This window comes from Catharus ustulatus, chromosome 7, assembly GCF_009819885.2.
Source record: "Catharus ustulatus isolate bCatUst1 chromosome 7, bCatUst1.pri.v2, whole genome shotgun sequence".
NCBI classification, from domain to species: Eukaryota; Metazoa; Chordata; class Aves; order Passeriformes; family Turdidae; genus Catharus; species Catharus ustulatus.
In genome coordinates, this window is record NC_046227.1 from 18,035,985 (window position 1) to 18,056,481 (window position 20,497).

Genomic DNA, 20,497 nt, shown 5'->3' on the forward strand with positions numbered 1-20,497 from the left:
AGAGGGCCGAGCTACCCACTGTAAATACCCCGACTGCGCTGTAGGGGATTCCTGTTGGGTCCCAAATGGCACCTGAGAACCAGCAGGATTCTGAGGTCAAGGTACACTGATAATTTTAACACCGAAAGCAGAAGTGCGACTAGAGCTGTCCAGTTGTGTGATGAGATGTGTTTTACTACATCTGAACTTGGTGAATCTTTTAATGATTGCTTCAACGAGCTAATCCAGTGCTGCACAGGTGGAAACGGCCCTGAGTGTGCCAAGGCACTGAGAGCTGCAAGCACTTCACCTGCTGAAGGACCAGCACCTCATTCAGGCACAGCCTTTGGATTTTAAAAGTAACTGAGAAACTCAAGACAACACAGCAGAAAAAGGGTAATTTGGCTTAAAGTTCCCTTTTCCTCTTAAAATCCTACACAGTTCTCCAGAGGTGGTAACAGCAGTATTGTAACAAGTGCTTTATGTTTTTGTGGCACAGTCTTCCAGTCTTTTCCTATTAATGCAGATGTTTTTATTTCAGTTAATACTTTCCAGAAAACCATTTTCATGAATGCAGGATAGGTTCATAGGGTAAGCCTCCAATAAGAAATAATGCTCACTAAGAATGTATAAAATGGGCCTTAAAAATTATTCTCTAAAGCAGCACTAACCTAGAGAGGCAAAATAGTTTGTATCTGTAAAGCAGCCATTTGCTCACTGGCAGCTGTAATACTTAGAAAGCTTTAGTCTGTCATCCACAGAGAAGCTTAACACACCAGCATGACTCTAAATACAGACTGTGTAACAGCTGAGCTTAGCACTGAGTCACATTTTAAATTTGTCAGTCACTGTCTGAGATGAGTCATTATAATTTGAGCAATATTTTTCCATTATAAACTCTAAAAAAAAAAAGTGACGAACAGATCAAAAATATTTATCTTCAGCACTTACTTATTCTTGAATTTAAATCTTTGGGGTTTGCAGTATATTTAAAACATGCTTTCACATCCATCCTGTAAAAAGCGACAAGAAATTAGTGTTAACGTTTAATAAGGCATTGTCCAAGAGAATGAAAAGTTTTAACTGATCAGTCTTATCATTGTGATATTTGCTGCTGACTTACTAGACTGAATTACAAAGCAATAAAAAATGGTTAATGAGCAATTAAGCATTTCTCTTAAGTGTCTACTCAAGACAAAGCTTTTCAAGCCAAGATACTTGTTTTAAAAGTCTGAAGAGGCAAGGTGACATTCATTTTCAAAAATGAACGACTTTTGACAGCAGAAAGCTCAATACACCAAGGCTTCTGATAGAGTAATTTCTTTTTCATTTACCTTATTTCACCATGGTCCTCAGGGTTTTTTTTCTTTAGATCAATTCTATCAGGGTGTACTGTAATGTTTCTTTGAATGCTTATCACAGGCCGAGATCTTCATTTGGGGAAAAAATGGGGAATAAAAAGAAGATATATATTAAAAAAAGAAGTAATTTCTGTTAAGATTAATGAAATAATGTCAATATCAGATTCCTTCCACACATTTGTTGCACTGATTTGCAACAAAGACACCCCAAGAAACACAGAGTTTGGCTTTTACACTGCTTAGAAAAAAACCTGAAAACTATTAAAAGCTAAGTAAAGCAAAGGTCACCGAGAACAACTACAGGTCCTGAGGGGAAAGTAGGCTACACTGTGATGCTGTTGTTGTCATTCTATATATTTATGAAAAAACAGAAAATTCTGTGATGGCTTCTACCACCAGTAGTAATTCAGCTCCTGTGAACAGCTACAGGTACTACAGTTCATTCAGATTCCTGTTCACAAGAGCTTTAATATGGAGCCTGGTGGTTATGGTAAATGATGTTTTCATTTCCTGCTTCCTCTGCATGTAGGCTGTAACCATACTTCTGCCTGACAACTTGTCTTTTCTGGAAGGGGAAAGATATTTCACATGAACAAATGAATGAGCTGATCCTCTAATTAAACTATCAAAAGGTTGTTTGAAATAGCTGTAAACCACCTGCTGCATTTAATTGGGCCACTCCTTTCACTATTTGTCACCGTAAGAGGTTTTTTTCCCACCTTAGTAAAAGTTTTTGTCCTGCCTTTATCAGCAAAAGATTAAGGCTCCTTTTGAGTAAGCAAAATGCTAAATAATCTAACCACCACTCCTCTACCACCTATTCTGTTCTCTTTCACAAGCCATGTGAGTTGCTTTTCTTGGGCGCTGTTCCAGTGTATTTAACAACATTACAATTACATGCACAGATACTATACACCTTAGATGGGAGAATAAATGGTAGGAAGGGTTGTTCTGCCTGAAAAGTAAGATGGTTTGTCCCAGAATTGAGATAACCAGTTTTGGAGTTCCTGCTTCTCATCCTTTGGGACCTGACAATCACCACCAAAGACCTGAGCTTGATGCAGCATTCACAGTTCTGATGCTGAGACAGACAGTCCTCTTCCTGCACATTACTAATGAGTCAGCTTAACAGTACATTAAACTAGAAAAAAAGCAGAGGTCTGCAAAAGACTGTAACTTCATCCCTAATTTAGGCACATGCTACAGAAATCCCAAAGAGAATCCTAGCTGCAGGGCTTCCTCAGTTTCATGGACCCCAGTGCAAGCTCAGCAAGGCTGTGTGCATCTCACTGGTTTGGATCCTCAGCTACAGAAGTGGAGGTTGGTTCTGTTTTCTTCTACTTTCAGTAAAGCACAACTAAATAAGGGCAGCAAATATATTAGTTAACTTCTCCTTAAGGAATTACTTATCACCCTTAAATTCCATTCAAGGACACAGACATCCAAGTTACAATAGGACAAAACTAAGGTGCAGGTACACTGCCCATTTCAGCACTCTACAGGAACTGTACACGTTCACCCCCTTACCCTGCACCGATTGTAAGGCAGGTTCTCAAGGGGAGGAGGGGAATAAAGTAACAAACCAATTTCCCCCCCCTTGCCCCCCGCTTCCCTCAAATTTCCAATTTCTGGTCAGAAAAGCACACTCAAAGCCAAACAGCATTTTGTTACTTCTAAGCAAATTGTTTTTAAGAAACTAAAAGTAGAGCCCTGGTATAATCAATTAAGGTTCTGTGTATAATACCTGTATACGTTTACAGAATCTGACAGGGAACCAACAGCAACATCAGGATAGGAATTTTTATCCAGGTCCATATTTCCAGCAATAGAGTAACCAAAGAAATTGGTGTTTGTTTTTTCACCATCAAGAATCTAAAAAGCAAACAGATTGAGGGAATTCAGATATTTAAAAGTGATAAAGGTGAAATAAGTAACAAGTAAACATAACTGTCTTATGACCAGAGGAAAAAAAAGGGGAGAGATACAATGAAGTAGGACCTGTGAAATAGGACCTGTGCTCAGTTCAGCTAAAGGACACTGAAGTGCCATGATGATTTGCTCTTCTTCCAAGAATTTAGTTGGCAATAGCAGTAAGTACCAGAAATTGCTGATCTGCAGAGAGCTTAGTTCATCTTTATTTACAGTATTTATGGACTATAAACACTTGAAACAGAAAAAGTATTCTCTAAAGTATTATAAAGTATTCAAGCAGTATTCTCAGGAGTATAATGAAGTTTCATTCCCACCCTGTAAATTGGACACAGTGGCCCTCAAAAAAAAAAATTTAAAGGAAGTTAAACAGTAGTAATAAAAGAGAAAACAAAGAAACTATTTGTTTTCACATCACCAGATTTTTTTAAAACCCGGAATTTATTTATATACACACCTTTTTCTTTCTGCACATGTTATTGGTGCCAATGGATAGCCCCAGAAATAAAAATATATATTACCATCAAGAATTCCTAATCTTTCCTTGTCAGCCGTGCAATCTTTGAAAGGCCGTGACTTTCCTGCGTACCACCACCCCAGTAATAGCAATGGAAAGGAATATGGATACCCCTGTCATTCCTTTAATTTTGTTCAAGAATAATTATATAGTAAAGGTTATTTCATTACCTGTGCTGGTTTTGTATTTATTCCATTCTTGGATCCGTGATAAATGTATACTTTGCCAAAACCATCATATGGAGCCCCCACTGCGATATCTGGTGAAAATAAGTTGCAACATCCAAAATCATTCTTGCTCTTTCTGCCGCATGTAATCAAAGGGTAAGATGTTGCAAGTTTGCCATTGGCCAAACACTCTCACACATTTTTGTTGTCACTGTTTTCATTTACCTGGATATCCATCCTGATTAATGTCCCCAATGTTTTTAACTGCAAGTCCAAACATGGAGTCAGTGGTTCCGTTCAAGCGAAGAGGCTTCACCCCTGCCCATTTGCCTTGGCGGTTCATGTAGATGTAGACGGCACCCCCGATGTCCCCACTCCTGTCAAAGTACTGCGGGGCCCCAACAACGATGTCCTGCCAGCTTAAAATTCAAAGGAGGGAAAAAAAAAGAAAAAAAAAAAAGCAGTGTTTTTGTAGAAGAACTCTGAAAAATAACTTCTCAGACTGTGAGCTAAAGATCAGCTGCCCAGAGAGCTGATGAATAAAGTCTAAAATGTGCATTAAACCAGTTGGGCATCAACAGCCCCACTGACACTGCAAGCTGGTTTATTCCCTTGATGGTGTACAAGGACCTTCTACGGCTTTCTTGGGGTATGAGACTGGTTTCCTGTTTCTCTGTTTATAATTGTTTAAATAAAACTCTTTATTAGAAAGGTAGAGTCTGTCCTGATTGATTCTCAAGACACTCAGTAGTTCCTCCAGGAAAATATGGAAGATGGGATTTGTCACTCCTTGTATTTCTAACGTGAAGAACCAAAGCAGAAATAAACAAGAGCGCTGTCCTTTATTACACAGGCAGCAGGAGTTAACCACAGCCATACCCATCACTGTTGAGGTCCACAACAGCAACATCATAGCCAAAAGAGGAGGCCAGCCCTTCTCCTTCAAACATGTGCTCCAGGGAAAGTGCTCTCTGATTTTTTTCTTTTTTCAGTAAAACAACTGCTCCGCTGTGGTTCGCTCTTGGGGCACCAGACACAAAAGTCATCTCATCTTGGGAGACAATTCCTTTACCAGAGTCCAAAGAGAAACCTTAAACAGAGAAAGAAATAAAATACAAATTAACTAACTAACACCTTGCATCTTAATATGAAAAGATAAACATTTGCCCTGCTATATTAAAGTGGTATGTGGAATACAAGTTTTGTCTAAAACACAGGTTGCTATGGCTGGGAATTCTCCATTTCTGTTTGCACTGGTGGTTGCATATTTGCAAGTCAACACTCCTCCATACACTGCATGTAGTATTCCCCCACAAAACACAGTATTCACTGCTCATTTGGACCTGCTTTTCATGGACACCAAATGCAGGATACATACAGCTTAGATACAACTACAGCTTTACCACTTGAATATAGCTTGAGTACTTCACCTCTGGCAAAATTATCAGAAAATTTCCTAAGTCAAGTCACTATTGTTTTATTACAAACATGCAAATTGTACTGCACAAGCATTTTCATATGAATGATGTATGCAGTATTTGAGAATCAGCTTACACAGTAATGGTGAAATGGGCAATTTCAAGTTAACGCAGCCCTAAACATGACATGTTTAAATTAATTTTGTCTTACAATACATTTTAAAATATGAAAAACCAAGTTAAAAGACTATACTGCATATACCAGTAAAGGTCAATAATAAAGCCAATTAAGGCCAAAGTAGAAAACTGCCCAATTTGCAAGGAAGGAAGATACCAGCCAGCCAATGGGAGTCTCCCTCTGAAACACTTCACCACTACTACAACAATTCTCAATTACAGCAATTCACAATGAGACAGTTCCAGAAAAAAAAACTGAGGGAGTCCCAGCTGAGGGAGGGGTGAGAAGGTTTGGAGAAATGCATGACAAATCAGCTTTTCTCTGAAGCCTTGTTACTTTGCTGTCTCCCCTTTATCTGAATCCCTCTTTTTTTTTCATGCTTTACTTACAATGTATTTGATATGAGAGGGAATAGAGGGGAGAGGATTGTGACAAAGGTCTGGAGATTATGTCTGACCAAATGCTGCCACCTCAGGTGGTCACAAACCTAAGTAGCTATTCATCATTATATCCACTGACTTGTCCACCTGTATGCTGGGAGGCAATGTTTTGTACACAATCTGATCTGGATGAGTATCAGATACAGCTGTCAAAAACAGAAGACCTAAATATGAGTGAAAGATTGAAGAGAAAAAAATAGTAGTTAAGCAAAGCACCTATAACCACATTTGCTTACGGTCTAAACAGACAGAACAGTAATGCCTGGGATGAGCTGGCTTGCCTGGAAGTGGTTCTGATTATTACAAATCAAGGCAGCATTTACATTTAGAGATAAATGCATTGGTTATGCAACTGGAAAAAGTTGATACGACTGTTCACAGCAAAAGGCACTGGCCTCCACAGCACTCCTCACCTTAGCAATTCTTACTCCACCAGAAGATGCTATCAGCTTGTCTAACATAAGCTCTTAGGATGATTTTTATAGTTACCTTTTCACCCAGTAATTACTGCCGATGTGTAACAGAAGTTTATGTGCTCTTTCTCCTAACTTATATGTAGCTCTAAGTTTGCTCTCTTCATGACTTGTTTTTTTACTTTTTACATTAGCAATGCCCTTCCCATCTATTCAGCTTTCCATCACTCACACAGAAATTTCAGTCTCAGGTTACCAAAACTCTATTCTTTGCATATGCCAAAAGCAGTGGATACACCACAGGAATCTGCACTGGAACAGAAGGATTCTTTACACTTAACGTCTTTCCAAAAATGCAGTATAGCCTTTTCAGTGTATCTCACTGGTGTACAGAAAGGTCACTGTACTAAGGACATACTCCTGCTTTTCTGACTGCATGAAGAGCAAGAGATTCACCTCCTGCAACACACACACACACACACAAGTAAAATATAAACAGTACTTACATTATGGTATTTTAAAGGTCTCTTAAAAGCCACTGGAGTTTTAAAAACATGCAGAATAAAAGAATTGCACTTACCTACGAGGAGAGAAAATCTGCAGCCTTAATAGTTACATCCAGAAACTCAAATTTTGATAAACTTTCTGATACTACATAGCAGAGGCTGTGTGACTAAGGACTATAAACCCATTCATTGTACTGACCCATCACAGTAATTAAAATCCCTCCCTGAGATTCCGTATGCCCTCAGCACCGCTCTTGAATCTCATGTTACAACAGCAGCTCTTCTAGGTACCTCAGCAGTATCATCTTACACTTAAAGCTGGCCCATAAATTTGGAGGAAGGCTGTGAATTACCCAGAATAGTTAACATGTTACAGGGTCCACAATGGAACATCTGCTCCCATTTCAGATCATCACACCAGGTTGGGATCACAAATGTTTAAGAGACCTGAAGAGATTTACCGCATGTACTTAATCCTACCTAAGTAACTGTTAGCTGGAACAGGAACTAGATTCATATCCCGGAGGCTCTCATCACCAACTTCATAAGGCCCATCATCAAAGATACCCAGATCATAAAATGTCTGATTCTTTTGCTCTGCACGAACCACCCCTGAAAAAATGAAATGATAAAATAAAAGCAAACGAATGATAAGTGAGAAAAATAACAAATAAATGTTCCCAACTTATATTAATTATGATGAATGACAGTGACTACTGTTAAAAATGGGACAAACACAGAATAGTGCACTGGGTTAGTGTTTTGTCTTTGTTCTGTGTGCCAAAAGCTCACAGTGCTCTACAGAGAAGCCATACAATGATCTGGAAAACATGGGATACCTAAGGAAATTCTCAAAAAAAACATTGAACCAGTTTGGTCATAAACCACCCTCATCCTGTATTTCTTAGCCTTACAAAGCTTCTCTTAAAAAGGAGGTAAATACACAGGATTTTTTTTTTAAATTACATTTCATTATGACAAACACTAGCAATATATTTAGAAAAGGTATTTAAGAAGAAAAAAGCTATTGTTCAGTAAAAGGTGTGCTTCCCTTTTATCAATTGGCATAATTAAGGTTTTGGCAAGCACAAGCATGTTTTTCCATTACACAGAAGAGCACTCTTAGGACTGTCCTAGCACTTCTCTGCAATTAAAGTAAAATGGTGTCTGCACTCAGTATGCTGTTTCAGGTCAGGCAGATTTTGTTGACAGATATGTGGAAGATTAAGTTTTCACTAAAGTACACCTTGTGCCAAAGCTTAACACACTGATTTTGCACGGTTCATACACCAGGCACAGGTGTACGAGGTGGAAAAACGCAGTGCTTGGAAGATCAGATGTTCTCAAGAGGAAAGTATTTACAGCTGTTGGTGTAATGAAGTGTGATGGGAAAAATCACTTCAAGAGACTGAACTGGCCATTTAGATGCATCCAAATATAAACTAACAAAGACTATCTAGGGTTTTTCCCACTAACGTTTTGGAATATCTCCTAGATGACACAGATTACTTGGCTCTTAGATTATCCATGAAATTTTACACGGACATGCATGGATTTAGATATGAATATATGTAGTATTGCTGTTCTCTTCCTGCAATCCTTCAATATTTATTTTAAAAAGTACTGGTTTCCACAGACTTCACAAAGAACAAATGGGAGAATATTGCAGAATACACAAAGAGTTCAGCAGCTATCTAACATTTGTTCAAATGCAAAAAAAGGCTGGTCAAGTAACTCATACAAATTTAGTACTTGTTCCTGAATGGAAATGTCCAAGTAAGCCTTCAATCCCACTCTAAGATTAAGACTAATAAGGGGAAAATTTGCTGTACATATGTGCAAGGTTCCATTATCTATTCATACATACACACAAAGATATTTAAATAAGCTTCAGTAAATGTTGATACAGAAGTATAGCATTTTGTAAAATCGTTACATCTCTATTACCTCCTCTCCCCTTAAAAAAAAAATGTATTAAAACTTGGGATGCAACCTTTGAGAGCAACCTCAGAGGAAATGGGCAGGGTAGGCAGGAAGGAAGCCAAGTCATACCTTTCCAGTTGTAAGTGCCTGGGGCACCAAACACAATATAATGATAGTCTTTAGTAAAAGTAGCAGCAACACCTTGCTGACAAGAACCAAACTTCTCATGGCCTCTTAAACGACCTTCACAAAAACTCCATACTCCATTTTCCATATCATCCTTAATAGTGAGGTCCTGGCTCAGCACATAGCACCTTCCAAAGATATCCCGGGTTTCCTGCGCTGTGTTCACATACTGCCTTTTCTCATAGCGATGTGCACACGTCTGCAAGGCAGAAGAAATAAAGTGTGATATTTCTGTGTGTTGTACACGGGTCACCACAGAAGGCAGGGCTCATCTAGCAGTCCCTCCTACTACCATTGCTGTAAGTCACCCTGCAGACACTCCCAAGGGCAGAGTCCAACGTTTCCTACAGGCAACAGATGGCACAGGTTGGGCACCTACAGATACAAGTCAGAGCAGCCCGCTTCGTGGTCAAGGAAGGCCACAGGGTTAAATCCCTAGAGCCCTTCCTGACACCAAATCCCTCTCTTTCAAGAAATGAGGAGCACCCTCTCTCTCAAAGAAAGAAGTGGCTGTTTCTCAGCAGCTCTCAGAGCTGAAGGACTGACACACCCGTGCAGGACACAGGAAGCTGGTTCAACTGTCATCTACCCGAGACTATTCAGAACGTGCCCCTTACAGAAAAGTTCCACTAAGCAGAGGCTAAAAGCTTTTCCAGTGGAGGGAAGGGAAGTTGCTCCTACTTCTTCTGTTGGATATTTCACTTACAGGGTACCTGTCACTGGGGCAGAGCTGAAGCACTAAACACATCCTGTTCCTTAGCCTTTCAGACTATCTCCTGGGAAAAGAGTTCTAATCAAATATTTAACACAAAGGATAATTAGCCACTCACTACATAACGGCCAAATCATTGTAAAAAAATATGAACAATCAAATGCCTTTGCCAGCAGTGTTTCTGGGAGAATAACAGCAGGTTGTGTAAAGAGCACAAGCAAGTCAGGTTTCTCAGCTGACAAACCTTTCCTATGGTTCCTATCAAAGCCTAAATGTTACACAAACATCCAGCTGCTCCACATTGGAGCACAGCAGTACTGTCCAGCTGCAGATCTCCTGCTCACACCTCATCTAATAAGTGCATTCCCCATTTACAAAGAAAAGACAGGATAGCATTAGTTGATGACTGATTATTCAGTAAACAGGACTCTTCCCATGTGCTCCTCCCCACTTTGGGTTCTGAGGCAGAGCAAAGATAGTTATTACTGCCTTTAAATGCGTAAATAACATCCTGAAGTCACCTGCCCCCAGGTTTGAAAGTAGTGACATTAACCTCCAATTAGATGAGGAAGCTTCACTGCACACCTATTTTTTAATGTATCTGGCAGCACTAGGAGAGGTTTATTTAACTGAGAATTTTACTTTTTAAACTCTTTCTCTCAACTCCCAAAAACTTTTTCTCTCTGCTTAATATAAAATGAAGAGTATCTGTGTATTGTATAAAATAAAGAATAGCAAGTAGTCTTACTGCAGTGCAATCTACTGCAGTGCAATGACCACATTAATTCACAGGAGCTACTCAGTGGAAGTCCCTGATAAAAAGTCAGAGTGAGGCTGATCATCTTGGAAAACAGGCTGGTGATAACTTGCTACTTTTACAGCCTTATACACTACTCTTCCCTATTTCTGCAGCCAGTAATATTTAAAAGAAAAGATGTATATATGACCCAAAAGAAAGTGTATCCCTTGAAAATAAACTGTCCATCCTAGATTGTTACAGAGATTATAAAGAGAGGCTAACTCGTAGAAAAATAATTCAAAGCTCTTACAACCTCAAATGCCTTATTTTGCTAAGGAGACATTTAAGTCCTTACCTACAAATCAAAAAAGTAAACTTAGGCAAGTTACCTTTCAGCAAACTGCACAGAAACAGAGACCATTCAGAACATGAACTGTAGACCCCGTAAGTTTTTGTAAGTTAGTCCTTTAGCACTTACCACCACATTTCCTCCTGGCCCCTGACTTTGGACAGTTACACCCATCCATTGGTCTTCTTTACTCTCTGTCATCGGGTCAGCTGCAGAGTATCATAAAACAGCTTCATGTATTAACAGTTCACCACATTTTCTTTTTTCTGTTTTTTGGTTTGTTTGTTTTGGGCTTTTTGTTTTGGTTTGGTTTTTTGTTCGTTTCTTCTTGAAGCCCATGTCAGGGGAGACTTTTCATACAGAACACCAGATAGTCTGCAGGTGGCAGTGTCTGTACATTTTATTACTAACAGCATCCATTTTATTAAGCTTCTAGCCTATTACTTCAAGTTACATCAATTTACAAAACAGTAAGAATCTACCAAGATTTAAACATCTCATAGTAACTTAGCAATTAAGCTACAACCTTACGCTGATGTAAAAATTAGTTACGTATAAATCCCTAGAAGCAACTGTCTGATACACTGCCTCAGGAAAGGACATCAAACAAGAAGAATCAGACAATTGTTTCAATTCAAAACAAAAGCACTGAAGAACTTACTCTCCTCATCAAATTTGACACGTATGCAATTTGTATTTGGAGAAGCAATGTCACAGCTGTAGAGCCCTCCTGTTCTGTTGGCTTGTTGGGTTGGAAAGGCCTTTTCCCGAGGAGCTCCAACCAGCAATCTGCAGGGAAAGCAAAATAATTTAAAGGAATATGTAGAAGGAATATTAGAAAAGAGAAAGGCAACAGAATCGAGTTGACAGAGGCTGGACATGCCAACATTTGAAGATGGACAAAAAGTTACACCACAGCACTGCTCTTTTAAAAAGAGAAAAGGGGGGAGGGAAAGGAGAGAAGCCATATAACAGTAATTAATAACAGCAGATTACAAATCATTGGGCCCGCAAGTCAGTACCTGTATTATTTTTAGTGCTATTATTGTTGCAATATTCACTGAGAGTGGTTGATAAAAAGTAGGTGTCTGGCAGTTTTGGTGAAAATTATCTTTTTATCAAGGCATCAAGTGGAAGGTGTTTTTTAGAAATCATTGGTAAAGGTGAGAAAAGTCACTAAAATGACCAGAAACCCCCACAACAGTAAATAAAATTGTTCTCAGGCTGTCTTCTAGTTTTCACGGGTCCTATGCCACTATTTGCCTGAATTTAAAGGCACCTTAGTATCTCTGACCAAAGCAAGATCCCTCCCGGACCAAGGAAGTGTTCACTGAACTGTTCCAGGCTCTGTGCAAACATGAACTCCCTCTCTCCACTCCTTTAGCAGATACTTCATTTTGAAGCTGAAAATTATTTTCTCCAACAAATCTGTCATCAACAACAGGCCAATTCCACAAAGGAGTTACTTCTCCTATTAAACTGCTACTCTAAAAAGCAGTTTTTAAACATTGTTCTGGTAACCAAATACAAAGTTTCTTATTTTAAGCACTGAGTAAAGCAAATTCGCTTCTGTATAGACTGTACATCATGAGTATTATCACAAAACCACCAGCAGGCATATTTACTTGCAAAATAATGTGTGCCCAAAAAAAAAAAAAATTCTTACATTGTCTGTTTCTTTGTAGCATCTTACACACACAGAAGCACAGCTGCCTCTCAGGCAGCCGACTGAAATTAGTAGCAACCAGTGTAGTTGCAGTAGTTTGTGGAAGAAACATCACACTCAGCTGAAACGCCAAGGATGAGAGAACAGTGTGTGGTAAGGGCAACACAGCAGGTGTGATGGATGGAGGGATGGATGCTGAATCAGACTGTGCTTCCTGACCCTCTGACATAAAACACTTGAAAGAAGGTATCTGTGACATTACAGTGTCAAGGACAGCAAAGACTCGAAGAGGACCTCAAACCCTCTTTAATATCCAACCCTAGTTCTGCTTTTTTGTGGCACGGGGTCAAACACACTGCTGTCCCTCAGAATGTTATTTTTACTAAAAAAAAGGACTCACTTTTCTTCATGTCTAACAGTGAAGACTGGATCAGTTACATAATAAGTAGCTTTTCTTATTAAGAAAATGTTTATTCACTGTCCCTAAAGTAACACGACTAAAAATGAAATTGATGCATTATCAGAAAATATGCCTTTTTTAAAACACAAAATTTTATCTGTACTGTGAAACAACCAAATTTTCACTACTTCTATAGGACTAAATTCTCCCACAATCCATAATTTATCCTCCTCATGAAAGTAGGCTCCCTGAATGCTGAAACCTTCAGGTAAAGTATTTGCCTTTGGACCATACACGGGACACACCATGTGGGTGGGGTTGGGTTTAAAAGGTTTTCAGCTTTTCCCTTTGTACATCTGCCACCTTTTTCAAACGTTTTTTTCAGAAACATAGCAGTCATCGCAAGAGTTTGTAAACAACTATGATTTTAGAAAGACCATCAATAACTGAATTTTCTTATTTTAGCAACAGTACATTTAATTGTAATCTCTTATGAGTAATTCTTCTGCAAAGCATCTGTTTCTGAGTTCTTCCTTATGGCAGAGTAGATACATTTTCTTCTCAGTTCTGTTATTGACTTTTTTTAACATTAACAACTATAAGAAAGCAGAGGTACTGATTTCCTAACTTACAGGAATTTTTATTACTTTTACTTTTTCATTCAAAGCTTGGGGGGGTAAAAAGGATGTATTGAAATTAATCAAAAACAGAAATCAAAAAACCTTTTGTTTCAACATTGTGAACAAAATTAAAAGCTTTTTGAATTTAAATACCTGATTTGGTTTATTTCATCCACCTGCACACTACAGTGGCAGTGGTTGGTTAAGAAAATGAACCCTTTTGTTTTCTAGAGCATAGTGAGACTACATCCCTCTCTCTAGCTGAATGACCTTTTACAGCACACCATGCATGATCCTGACAAGAGAGGACCTGCTGCAGCACTGAGGGAATAAACAGCATAGCCAACAGAATATGGAATGGGAAGATGTGCTGCCTGCCGTAAAATGCCACAAACATTCAGTGGCATCTCAGATACCACTGAGGTCAGCAGATGAAAACTGAAATTGCTCAGCCTTCTTAAAAAATGTAAGGCTTCCATCCAACACGACCTCAAAGGAAAGAAGCAACCTTAGATTCTTCCCAATCTCCAATATCCCATCATTCAAATATTGCCCACATCGTTTTCCACTGTAAACAAAGAATTTCAAAACAGACTTCTTAAAACTTCCCAGATCTTAAAGATCTGTTATCAGGAATCCTGACACTAATCTTTGAGGTTCATCAAATACAAAAACTTGAATTCTTTTCAGTACTTCACTGCAAGTCCTTACAACACAGGCCAACAGAAGCACATACTGAGTGTAAATGCTCCACAAAAGATTAGATCAGTTCAAGTATAATACTATGGTAAATCCTGAAATGTATTTTCAAGTAACAACCAAAGATCCATTAAAAAGTGACACAACTCCTTTGTACTTGTTTGCTACTTTTCTGCCCTAAAGACCAGAGCAGAGAAGACTAAACCTATGCCCCTAGGTTCTGCAAGTTTACTGAAGGTGATGATTATAAATGTTACAAGGATTATAACGCTATGAGGAATCTAAGAAAGTCACATGCATCTAATCTTTCACTAAATAAATCAAGCAAAACAAAAAATTTCCATGCAAACACACTGCCATTTCTGATTAACAGAGCAGCTGTTCAGCTTCCCTATCATTTAAAAGGTACATTTGAAAAATCAAAATTCTATTATAAAAGCCAAATTACTTACTTTAAAAAAAGAAAGTGTGCACAGAACTATGGAAATATGACATGAACCATGGATCAGTATGAATTTCAGCATGACTGCAGTAGTACAAATGAATCAGCTCATATACTGAGCTGTGCTACGTGCTCAACAGTCCTTCCAGAGAGAGGACACATTCCAGTCATTACTCTATGGCTACTTACTCAGCTGTGATTTAATAAAAGAATTTTAATCGAGTTTGAGCTCATTATGCCAAAACCAGGTTAGTTTTTTCTGCAGCTATGCATGTTTCATTTTAGCTTTCTCATTGGCAAGCAAAACCTCTTTCTACAGGTCAGAGGTAAGGACAGAGTAAGGAAATGCTCTTCCAGCTATCACTATCTACTTATATTGGCAGCTGAAACATGGACACTTAAAACCTAGGAACTTTTCCTCTGCAAATGAAGAGTGACAAAAACAAATTCTTAATTTCTCTTCACCCATGCTCACAGTATGATTCATTTTATTCACTGGGACTTCTCCCTGAAGGTCTGTGGACATGGTCTACTGTAGCTACTTTCAATTAAGTTAGAATTCCCAAAATCATGTTCCAGAATCCATATTCAGATAACAAAATAATGCCCCAATGTCAAGAATGCAGAGCTGGAGGTGAAAACCCAAGACACTCCAACACGCAGGCAATTTTACTGATTTTTCTATTCCATGGCAGGCTTGCCTTGTTACTCTACAGAAAGCAGAAGCTCAGCCATACAGTATATTGAACATAAACATCTCTGAGCCTCAGTTCCTGTCAGTGACTTAGCTTTTTATTATTTGAGTTATGATGACTTAGTATCTAATGTTTACCATGAGTCCAGCATCAGATAAAAGCAGACAATTGCTATTCTTCATGGAAATTATAGAAACAGATGCTTCTAACTATTTGAATCCTCATTTTCCCCATATATCTTGCTTCAATACATACTATAACCTAACTGGGTTTTCCCTGGGTCAATCAGACTGCACAGGTGTTTAATCTACAGAAAGGTAACACCATAAACTATTAACATAATGTAATTTAAAATAAGCATCTATCAAGTGACAGTGTTGGGGGAAAAAAAATCTGAATTCTCTCATACTCTGGCATAAAACTAAAATTTTTTTAGCCCTAGTTGTAATTAAAACACTTGTCTTCCAATTTCAAACTGAAATCCTGATTTTTAACCATATGAATACGTCCAGTTGCTCTATTGATTAGAATTATTTTAATTATCAACTTCTCCTAATTACTTCTTGAAGATACATGATAATAACTGAAGTCTCACTACCAATTATGAGCTTCTGCTGACTTACAGAAGAGATTTACTCCCTTACAGCCCCAGATTCATAGTCAAATGCAAGATAATCCCTAAGCTTAGAGCTCCAGGACTGATGCAGAATGCTGTTTGAACTAACTGACCTTACTGAGATGCGTTTTTGGCTCAGGTGGGCAGTGCCAGCCCCGCACAGACACCAGTGCCCCTGGTTGTACCTGCATGTGTGAGGTGCAGCTGCAACACAGCAGGGAGAGCTGGCCTGTGCTCTGAAGACAGGGACCAGCAGAGCACCCCATCCCTCCACGGATCCCTATGGCACAGCTACACCCACCCTGCCTCACTGCAGTGTTACATTACACCCAACAAAACAGCTGAGGGAAGAAAAGCGCCATTTCAACACTTATGCCAAGCACTACTCAAGTCTCAGAAAAGGTATCAAAGACATCTTACTGACTTTATCTACATCTGGAGCAGACCTTTGAGTAAGTGGATGTAGAAAACATGCTTCATAAACCCACATATTCCCAAGAAGCAGAAGAAGGTGAGAGAGAACTCATTGCCCACATTCAGGTAGGCACCAGGACTCAGTTTATCAAATGCTGTTGTAAAAATGTAGCTACAAGTCCGATTCTAGATGCACAAACAGTCTGTGAACTGTAGGTCTGGCTGCATTTAGAAGAGCCAGTTGGACTCTGGAACAGCACGATTTATTGAATGCAACATTCAACATTCCTCTGGACTGTGGCTGAGAATGCATTAACTGCTGAGTAGGTACATACAGCACTAACAGTGCCATTAGTATCACAGGCTTAATATCCCAGGTCAGCACCCAGCACAGCTGAGGACACAAGGCTTACCAAACAGTGTCCCTTCAGGGAAGGGCAAGGAGGACAAACCCCTCCACCTGCCCCTTCAATTTTGCTCAAATTCTCATCCCCCATTGGATGCAGAAGTGGGGTACTTTTATTTATGCCTTATTCACTATTACTGTGCTAAGTGCTGTGGGTGGGACTGCAGTCACATCTGTTCTCTGTGGGCACATTTGCAGAATATATCTTGGTAGGAAGTGTACTTGGTTAGTACAAAACATTTCTGGGTATCAGACAGAAGAATGAGACCACGTGGGCTACACCTCACTTGACATTCGTACCCCCAGTGCCACAGCAAAAACCACAAGACCTCCCTCTGACTTCCGCGCTTACACCTAGAGGCACCATGGCATACTGAGCTTTGCACTTTCTTCACTACTTTATGCATCCAACAACCACTATTCAGCAAGAACAGTTAGGTGAACATCAAGAAGAAAGGGTGTAACTTCATTTAATCAGATGTGGCCCAAAAGAGTTGTTAAAACACAAAGTAAAATGCACAAGTTTTCCATTTCAACATATACTATAGAATAACAAGCAGTAGGATGCGGGTTTTAAAACCCTCCCTGTTTTAACTGGTAATTCTAGAAATGTTTAGTAGGTAGTTCTGGCTTCTTTTCAGTTAATGAAAACAACAGTGAGAACTGGGAGTGGTTTCGGCTCACAGCTATCTGAACTCCCTCCAGTATTGCTCATGAAACTATCTTGGTTGCTTCCAAAAGGAAAGTCAAAAGTTAAAATGAGAAAACCATATCAAAAGAAATCCAGAAATCTTCCAAGCTCCTGGAAGCATTCCCTCACTCCACAGTGAAATTCTCTTCTTCACTTACAGCCTGGAACTGTCCACAGATAACATATGATTTTTGCAACATACTTCAGAGAAGAAAAATTATCAGCAATTCATTATAGTTCTGTTTTGGAATAAACACTCAAAAGAAATCAAGTAACAGGAGGCAGAAGATCTTCAGTGTTTTTCAGAGTAAATCAAAAGTAAGAGGTTTTCATTGAATAAATTACATTTTGATTTAAGCAAATACAAAAAAATACCACAGTCTGCACCGAACTCAGATACTCTACTATCTTCCTAAGTCTTCATCATTCCTTAAATTCTTTCCTTTTCCATGGTATCCTTCTACCCAAACAAGGCACCACGTCTTTGCCAGCCTTTCTTTAAAAAGTAAAAGCAACGCATATGAAGTGCCTGCTCTGAGCCTTAATAGACTGGAGTAGAAATAATGAAGTGTTTCCTGGGGAAGAAACCATTAACTATTTCTACCTATAGGCAAAAAAACCAGTCACTAGTGTAAGTAATTTCCAATTTTGCAGGCTCCATTGAGTGTAAGTGTCAAATTTAATATTGCTGTTCTCAGGTAACAATGCTGCCACTGCAGACTTTGCATTTCATTATGTTTTCAGAAAGACTCCACAAGGGGGGCAAATTTGGGAACTGACAAAGCTAAATCCCACAAAATGTCTCATCCTTGACTGGACAGTTAGACTCCCACATCCTTTCTCTCTCCCAGTGCTCTCTGGGGAACGTTTCACTAGATTAAGCAAAATAAAAAAAAAGAGTAATTAGCTCTAACTCAGTTTAAATTTTACTACAAAATCACCAGCCATAAGTCATGTATCGAATGTTCAGAACCTCCAGGCAGAGATCTCTGATCACAATGTGGGCATCTACAGCCCTCCACCTGAGCTCTATTTTCAGTCCTCTGCACTGATTTGGTCTCAACTGTTGTAAACATTAACAAACACAGCAGATGGATGCATTTAACCACCACAATATTTCAACGTAATTGAAGTTGGTCAGTGGGACAGACACTGTGTGTGAATACTGGTGGCACCACCCCTGCTTCATACTTGGATTTGGCATTCCAGAACCAAAACAAGTCACAGGACAAGAGCATCTCAGACTAATTAGCACAGAGCATTCGCTCAGGCCGCTAAATGGGAACTGGAGCTGAACCATGGGCTCCTCTAAAAAAAACCCTCCCCACCAAAATACAACCGGTAACTGTGTCAGCAGGGAGCTTGTTTGCCATGCTTTTTACAGAGACACCCATCATGGTCAGTATGTTATTAACAGCTATTTTAAGTGACTGAATATTCTCCTGATCTGCTACTCCATAGCTACATTTTGGAACTAACAGTGCAAAGCTGTGGCCAAGAACATCATTAATCTCTGTAGCCTGGAGGCTTGGCACTTAAAGGACTGCAATTTTCATTTTATTATATTCTTTTTTTAGGAAACAGATTATGATAGAGGCTGGAAAAAGAAGCCAAAAGTAGCACAAGGACTAGGACAAGCTACTACAAAGCAAAACTCGAACTACAAAGATACCTGTTGTTCTGGAAAGTCCACTTATTATTGACATTCTGAAAGTCACATGGAAAAATAAACACTTTCCCATCACAGTTCAGAGCCCAGCCTGTCTGGATTTGAAACAGGTTTTGCAGATCTCATTTCCAGTGGTACAAAGGATATTTCTTAGAATAAATGGTACAGTCTACTCCAAATTTGTGCTTCAAAATTCAGTTTTCCATTTCAGACGCAACTCTCCGGCATTAATCAGCATAGCTTTCATATTGTCATATAGCAAGTGCAACCTGTATACTACTTACAGGTTGAAATTCTCCCTTGCAATCTATACACTTTTCAGATTTAAAAGGAATGCCAGGAGCAGACCTGACTACAAACTGGTACTTTAAAATACATATTAGACAGTTTTATAATTAACTTACAATATACTTATGGAAGAAATAATGTTAAAGGGATTTTCGCTCCGTTTTTTTAACATGGCAGTGCCTGGCACTGCATGAAATCCTCTTACATGAACATGCAGTTTAACTCAAGAAGTGACAAGTGCACCATTTCAAGAAACTAACTCGGGAGCCGAAGTCTGGGCACTTCTAACTCAGCCCCTGCCCAAAGTCACCTTGTCTGCCCTGGAAGGACTGAACTACGGGAGTCCCGCCACAGCCAGCCGGGCACAACCCGGCTGCTCTGCACTGCAGATGCACCAAGCTGCAGGTCCGACAGCAGCAGGACAAGCAAGGCCAGCTGCAGCAAAGCAGCCGGGTGAGCAGGCAGTCCCGAGCTGCCTACAAGCACAGAGAGCGAAGTGTCCATCGCCGCTGTCTCAGCACCGCAGCCCTGCCCAGCAGCGCGCACAGCAGGGCCCTCCCCGGCCATCGCCCCCGCCTGCAGCACAAGCGGCCCTGCAGAAGCAGCTGCTGTACCAGCACAGTGCTGGCATCAGTGTCCTGGGGGCACGACCCACTCTACAGCCCTCAGTAAACAAGTGCATAATAGAAATTAGGAATTACTGTCTCCTGCACTTGGGCTGATGGCCATTCATCCCATAGAAAACTCCAGAATTCATTTAAACTTCTTCACATTTGCAGGACTTGTCTTTGTATCCCCACTACACATGGCATGTCTATATGAAGCCCATGAAAAATTGAAGAAGTATCACATCATATATTAGGTACATGATTAAGCAAATAAACATGAAAGGAATAAAAATATTGAAACAGTTGTTCACTTTCTTTTCTTTTGGGGAAATCAGGGTGGGGGGAAAATCTGGAAATCTGAAAGCAGTGCACCCAGTATTTGAAGGCACTACTTGTTTGAGAGGTAACAACCTTAACAAGCACATACTGTTCATTCAATGTGCCAAAAGCCATTTTTAAAAAATTA

At 39.5% G+C, this 20,497-nt stretch overlaps 1 protein-coding gene across 5 annotated transcripts in view; it reads right to left on the reverse strand.

The window, feature by feature from the left end:
- ITGA6 (integrin subunit alpha 6) overlaps nucleotides 1-20,497 on the reverse strand; it is a 42,755-nt gene that overhangs the window by 12,719 nt on the left and 9,539 nt on the right. For 2 of the 5 annotated variants that reach the window (XM_033064366.1, XM_033064367.2), the window contains exons 2-12: nucleotides 11,479-11,606; nucleotides 10,947-11,026; nucleotides 8,961-9,216; nucleotides 7,389-7,520; nucleotides 6,037-6,153; nucleotides 4,833-5,043; nucleotides 4,179-4,372; nucleotides 3,957-4,045; nucleotides 3,085-3,212; nucleotides 1,314-1,409; nucleotides 931-992 (exon numbers count right to left, since the gene is read on the reverse strand). In XM_033064366.1, coding sequence (XP_032920257.1) covers nucleotides 931-992; nucleotides 1,314-1,409; nucleotides 3,085-3,212; nucleotides 3,957-4,045; nucleotides 4,179-4,372; nucleotides 4,833-5,043; nucleotides 6,037-6,153; nucleotides 7,389-7,520; nucleotides 8,961-9,216; nucleotides 10,947-11,026; nucleotides 11,479-11,606 — 1,493 coding nt within the window. The remainder of the gene's footprint in view (nucleotides 1-930; nucleotides 993-1,313; nucleotides 1,410-3,084; nucleotides 3,213-3,956; nucleotides 4,046-4,178; nucleotides 4,373-4,832; nucleotides 5,044-6,036; nucleotides 6,154-7,388; nucleotides 7,521-8,960; nucleotides 9,217-10,946; nucleotides 11,027-11,478; nucleotides 11,607-20,497) is intronic. The other 3 variants (XM_033064368.1, XM_033064369.2, XM_033064370.1) reach the window with 2 other exon arrangements.